The following is a 6,000-nucleotide window of genomic DNA, read 5'->3' on the forward strand; positions in this document are numbered from 1 at the left end:
AGCTCCGAGATGTTTTTTTATTTGGAAGAAAGGAAACAGGAGAACGCTGCCTCCTCTGCTAAAAGAGCGACTCCTTAAGGGAGGGGCGTGAGAGCTGAGGAAGCGGTGAACAAGGAGAATTTTCCTCAGCGCCAGCTTTCCCTTAACCATACACTCATTCCCCTCGGAGCCCTCTGTTTCTTCGCCTTCCCTCCTCGCCCTGGCTCATCTCCTTGTATTTCACCCTCTCCGTGAATGACACAGCCTGAAACGTCTAAGTATTGGGTTATGCCTCAGTTTCTCCGCCTCGCTCTCTATGTCTCTAGGCGCTTCCATGGCTGCGTTCCCCTGCCGGCACTCTCTTCTTCCCCCACCCACCACGCCCCCTTGGAGGACACAGTTTCCCCACTCCTAACTACTATCCGGGGATGGCTGAATCTAGGAGAGGCGCCCCAGTGAGGGTAAAGGCGGGCGGCGCTGAGGTTACGAGAGCTAGGAGTCAGGCAGTGGGAAGCAAGCTTTGGAGGAACCCCCAAGGTTATGCCCTCCACTGGATGATAGGCCCCCACTACCCTGCGGATTCCCTTAGCCTTCCCAATCCGGCTTCCAGGCTGCGCACCCTCTGGCGGTTATTTTGAGGAACTACGTCCCGGGAAGCCCTCAGGGTCCGAAAACCTGCTTTGTGGGGTAAGAGGAGGAAGAGCCTGGGTCCCGGGACCTTATCCTCCTCCAGTTCTCCCTGTCTAGGCATCCTCCTCAGGTTAGGAGGAAGCGATACCTAGCTAAGAACAGAAAAGCTGCCTAGAGCCTCGTGTATTGATAAAGAGAAAGAATGTCTTGTCACCAGGCCTGGGTCTCTGGCCTGGTCCAGTATCCATGAGGGAGATGAGGGCTGTCATGTCAGAATCATAGCTTACACTCCGGCATCTGAGCTGAGGCAGGAGTTTCCAAGTCTGAAGTTTTATGTTGGGCAAACTCTAGATCCTGAACTGGCTCTGAGTCCTCAGGGTGGTGCAGAGCCACCAGCAGATGGTATGTGGCTGTGCCAAGTGTTGCCCCCACCAGAGGGGCCACCACAGGCACCCACCACCAGCCATTACCAGCACTGCAAAAGAAGCACAAAAAGATATCAGGGGTGACTCCCCTAGCCTTCCCCCAAAGGACTGGGCGCAGTAACAAGAGCATTCCCCAAAGCAATGCCCAGGGTGATAGACACCAGGAAGAGCTAGGGTGTCTTGGCACTAAACCATAGCACTTAGAGAGAAGGAGACCCCAGAGAGCTTGTCTTAGGAAATTATCTGAATACCCATTTTGCCGACGAGGTCATTAATACCCCAAAGAGGTAAGATGATGAACACAACCTCCAAATCTTACTTTAGTGAAATCTTACTTAGGTTTCAGTGAAAAGGGGGGAAGGAGAAAAGGAGGCAAAAGAGAAAGAGAGAACTGGGGCTTAGAAGAGGGACACTGTCCTAAGAAGCCAAGAGACCTATTTAGGAGGAGAGAGCTGGGGAGCCAGGGACAGAGCCCTTAGCAGAGAGAGGTGAGTAGAAGGACAGCACCAGAGGAAGCCATCTCCCACCTGAAGACTTCAGGGCCCCAGCCAGCCACGTAGGTGAAAAGCCGTGGGCCCAGGTCCCGGGCAGGATTGAGTGGGGACCCACAGTTGGCGCCCATGGTTAGCGTAATGACCAGGACCAGCAGCCCCACTGCTATGGGCTCCAGACCTGCAGGCACTCCCTTGTTCCGTTTGTCCAGGATGGCCAACAGCCCCACAATCAGGATCCCGGTGCCCAGAACCTTGGAGTTGACAGAGGCAGAGGGGCTCCCATTAGCTGCCGGATACTCCATCTGCCCTCTCTCACCCAAAGACTCCAGGCCACCACCCCATGTCATCTGACTGTCCAACACAGACGGCTGAGGTGGGTGGTGGTGCAAAGATGGACACAACCCCACATTGCACCCAGAGCCTGAACCATTGGCTGGGGTCCCAGGGAACAAGGGAAAGATTGGGGCTCTCGCAGCTCTCCCCCTCACACCTACCTGATCCAAAAAGCCATTGTTCAGGGACAGATAGGGGGCAGGGTAGGTGGCAAAGATGGAGGCTGTCTCCTTGGGGCCAGTCACTGTCAGATTCCCACCTGTATAGTTCTGTAGGGCATCTGTGGGGTAGAGGGCCACCCAGGATTTCCATCTTTGGTCATTCAAAACTGTTCTGAGGCACCCCTGCCCACATACTGGTGCCCCCCATCCTGTTCCCTCTGTTACCGTAGTAGAGAGCATACGTGACTCCAGAGGCACAGAAAGCAGACAGCAGCTGCACCAAGGAGTAAATGGGGAGCTTGGCCCAGGGGAGTCGTCCCAGGAGACACATGGCCAGGGAGAAAGCTGGATTCAGGTGGGCCCCTTCAAGGATCAAGAAAAGAAGACCAACATGCATTAAGTGTCACTGCCAGGCACTCTCATCAGATAACACTGCTACTCCTCCTTGCAACTCTTAAGGCAGATATTACTATTCCCATCATATAGACTAGGAAGTTGAGGCTCAAGGAGGTTAAGCAATTTGTCAAGGTCACACAGAGAGGCCAAGGTTTGAGCCTGGGTCTGTCTGCTCTTTCCACTACAGTGTTTGTATCTCAAGGCTCCAGCCAGGCACACTGATTCAGTATGTGTCTGAGAGACAAGCAGCTGAGGTCCTGAGAAAAGATGAACCCCAGAGGATTTCAGGTGGGGGACACAGAAGTTCGCACTTACCCTAATGCCTCGCCACATAAATCTGTCTAGGTGAGCAGAGGATTAATGTGACAAGGGAGATGGAGAGATACAAATGGGGAGGGGCTGGATAGGGACAACGGCATATCTCAGTCCAGGGCACTGGTCAAACTCAAGGAGATAATGTCCGTGAGTCACCAAAGATATGCCTTTTCCCCATTATCATATACCCACACTCACATGCACATCCTACCCGCTCTGATGACCAGACCCCACTCTCCTCACCTGAGACATTTCCACCCACGTAGATGGCTATTACGACAGCCAGAGAGGCAGCCAGAAACAAAGTGAAGAAGTTGCCTTTGGTTTCTCCAGTGGTGACAGTTTGGGCCGAAGCCCCCAGGGTAAGGAGCTGGGGAGAGAGAAGATGAGGAACAGGGAATCAGGGATAGGGAGCCCGGTGGACCAACAGGAAAGAGAGATGGGAAGGCGAGGAGAGCAGCCAAGAGAGATGAATGGACATCAGGGATGAGCAGAGAAGGGAGAAAAGCAGAAAGAGAGAAAGGAAAAGAAATGGGAAAAGTGGAGGAAAAGTAAAGAAAGAGAAGGAGGGTGAGAGATGGAAAGGGACAGGAATAAAAATGAGGGAGTATGAGAGGAATAAAAAAGAGCTGGGACAAGAGAAATGACAGATAGTTGAATAGAAGCAGGACACTGGGAGGAAGAGAAAAGGACACCAGAAGAGCCAAAACTTTTGCCCACCTCTCCTTTCCTTGCCCCAATTACCCTGCTTACCATAAGCACAAACACACCCAGAAACTCTGCAAGGCACTGTCGGGCTAGGAGGTTGCGGATCCGGAACCAGTCCTTGACTTCGGCCAGAGGCTGAGTGTGGGCCATGGTGAAGACAACCTGTGTCTGGTCACTGCTCCCTCCGTCTGAACAGGCACACTGCTAGTACACTGCTGTTGCCTGCCAGGGAAAAAGATAAGGAAAAGACTTTAAAACCAATTAGCTCAGCTCCTGAAGAGCAGCTAATTGGTGCAGGGTTTGTGCACGTATGTGCGCTAGGGAGGATAGAGATAATTGGAGAATGTCCAAGGGCAGGCTCTGTACATGACCAGAGCCTGGAGTTTGCCCAGGCTCTGTCTCCTTTTTCTTTCATCACTGTCCTTCCTAGGAATAGCCTCCCCCTATGCTGACAGATTGAGGGAAGTACCCTGCTCCAGATACATTAGTTCTCTTGGTCCTCAAGACAATTGCGTAAAGTAGTATTACTGCTCCCTACTCTAAACGTTGAGGGTATTGAAAGAGCCTTAGAACTCCCCAAGGCCACACAGCTAGTTAATGGCTGAGTCTGAACTCAAATCCAGGTCTTCTGACTCTCCATCTGATACTCCACAGTGCCCCTCATATGGAATGTGAAACCTTTCCTCAAACCATTCCGATGCTTGGAAAACTCAATAGGCATCCAAAGAGACTGGGCTGGAAACCATAGACTACAAGAATAAAACCCACACTTTGAATGGTTATACTTCCCTCATGCAGAGTCTCACCTTGATTAGAGTCTTTGTGTCTCTTGCCATGGCTCCAGATGAGAGCTTCACACTCATGCTGAGCCCCATCTCCCCGCCTCTGGATGCTTGCTGCTCTTATTCTGCGTAACACGTAGCCACTTCTTACTTCTTCATATCTCAGGCCTCCAGTTAGATTCATTCAACTATGAATCAAGTGCTAGATGCTGGGGAAACAGTGGTAAACAAAACACGGTCCCTGCCCTCTTAGAACTTATATTCTAGTAGGTGGAAACAGACAATATACACATTTTTAACATACTGTCTATAGTTTATAGTTATACTGTCTCAAGGGTTGGGCCATGTAACCCCATGGGCTCTAGCACAGTCCTGGGCATATCTATGTGCAACGATACTTCTTTACTGGGTTTAGTGGATACTATAGTGCTCTACCCAGATCCCCTCCTTGGGGCCAATGTACCCATTCCCCAGCTGCTGGGAATATCAGACGCTGATAGCACACAGCTGTTTCCCTCAAGGCAATGCCTTCCATGGCAGGAAACTGCCTCACCCAAGGTTACGTGCCCTACCCTAGGGCCCATGTCAGCGACTGGCTGATGCAGAGATATGAAGACCTGGCCTCTTTGCCTCAGTTTGAGACAACTCTCAAGGGCCATTCCAGCTCCAAATTTCCCCATAGAATCAGCTGAGGCCTCTGTTATATCTTGTGTGTCAGTTTCCTCCTCTGCCCAGTCCTGTCTTCCTCACTTCCTTACATGTGTATCTCCTGAAAGCACTAACACTCCCCAATAAGCCTTGTTCATGTATCATTTCATCTTAGTCTTTTTCCAGGGAATTCAATTTAAGACACTTGGTGTCAGGAGTGGTTCTAGCAAGCAAACTCTAAAATGGGATTTGGGTGATAGATTATTTGCCTGCTAGCTGACAAAAAGAACACTATCATGGTAGTAGGTGGAGTATGGATAGTCTCTAGCTTGCTGAAGTGATACAATTATTAAAGTTGTCAGCAGGGATCAATTGGAAGGGGTTAGTGTTTGAAAGGATACGCACTAGTGCAATATCTCTGGCGCTTGAGAGGTGTGCGGGAAATGCTAACTATAAGCTCCATAGAACTGATCACCAAATCAAGTCAGACTCTGAAAGCCATCAGGCCCCCTTGACAGCATTTAAGGAAACCTTTAATCTCTTGCATCCAGCGGGCATCAGAGAGGAGGACCAGCTCAAATCTTAATTGTATGAGTAGCAGAGTTTTAGAGAAGGTTGAATTCTCAACCCCAGTAGATTTCCTATGCCAAGTTTAGGGTCCTGAAACAACAAGGGTAGGATCCTGACACTTGAGTTAGGGAGATCTGGTTAGATGAAACTGAGAATCTTGAATCCCCAGATTCCTCTGAACCCTCTGAGCCTGCAGAATTGGCCCATTCCCGGCTTGCATAAAGATCACACAAAGGCTTCAAAGGAGGCAGGTGCTTTACAAGACAGCACTCACCCCTAAAGGATCTATCTCCACCTGCTTTCCTAGCAACAGGACCAATAGGGAACGAATTCTGGCAGAGTCCCAAAAAGGATGTTGGCCTACTAAGAAAAGAGAGGGAATATATGCTAAAGGAGCTTCAGGGATCTGGCTCATGCGTACCTGCAGAATTTGGTAGCATTATACATAGAACTGGATACTGAGAGCTCTGCATTAAGGGAGGTGCAACAAAAAGTTAGATATGGAAGAATTTATTGATATGGGAGCACTCTCCTGTGATACAGGATTTAACCTCTTGGC

The 6,000-nt window shown here is 50.2% G+C and overlaps 1 protein-coding gene across 2 annotated transcripts; it reads right to left on the reverse strand.

Moving 5' to 3' along the window:
• Positions 1-885: 885 nt before the first annotated feature.
• On the reverse strand, positions 886-4,432 carry AQP10 (aquaporin 10). Of its 2 annotated transcripts, XM_001493985.5 has the most exons (7): positions 4,248-4,432; positions 3,487-3,663; positions 2,977-3,103; positions 2,248-2,385; positions 2,023-2,141; positions 1,562-1,779; positions 886-1,084 (listed from the first exon to the last, which is right to left on the reverse strand). In XM_001493985.5, the coding sequence occupies exons 2-7, from the start codon at positions 3,589-3,591 to the stop codon at positions 886-888; spliced, it is 906 nt and encodes a 301-aa protein (XP_001494035.1). In that variant the 5' UTR covers positions 3,592-3,663; positions 4,248-4,432. The 2 variants fall into 2 exon arrangements, with proteins under 2 accessions (XP_001494035.1, XP_023496861.1); XM_023641093.2 differs by lacking the exon at positions 886-1,084 and having other exon boundaries at positions 1,382-2,141.
• Between the last annotated feature and the right edge of the window lie 1,568 nt (positions 4,433-6,000).

This window comes from Equus caballus, chromosome 5, assembly GCF_041296265.1.
Source record: "Equus caballus isolate H_3958 breed thoroughbred chromosome 5, TB-T2T, whole genome shotgun sequence".
NCBI lineage: Eukaryota > Metazoa > Chordata > Mammalia > Perissodactyla > Equidae > Equus > Equus caballus.

What these genes read in the sequence shown, in the direction of transcription:
- AQP10 (XM_023641093.2), bottom strand. Translation starts at nt 3,591, where the DNA reads ATGGCCCACACTCAGCCTCTGGCCGAAGTCAAGGACTGGTTCCGGATC. An exon ending in TGGGTGTGTTTGTGCTTATG is followed by an intron (nt 3,104 to 3,486) that starts GTAAGCAGGGTA and finishes CTCTCTCCCCAG; the next exon opens with CTCCTTACCCTGGGGGCTTC. An exon ending in CACGTATGCTCTCTACTACG is followed by an intron (nt 2,142 to 2,247) that starts GTAACAGAGGGA and finishes TCTACCCCACAG; the next exon opens with ATGCCCTACAGAACTATACA.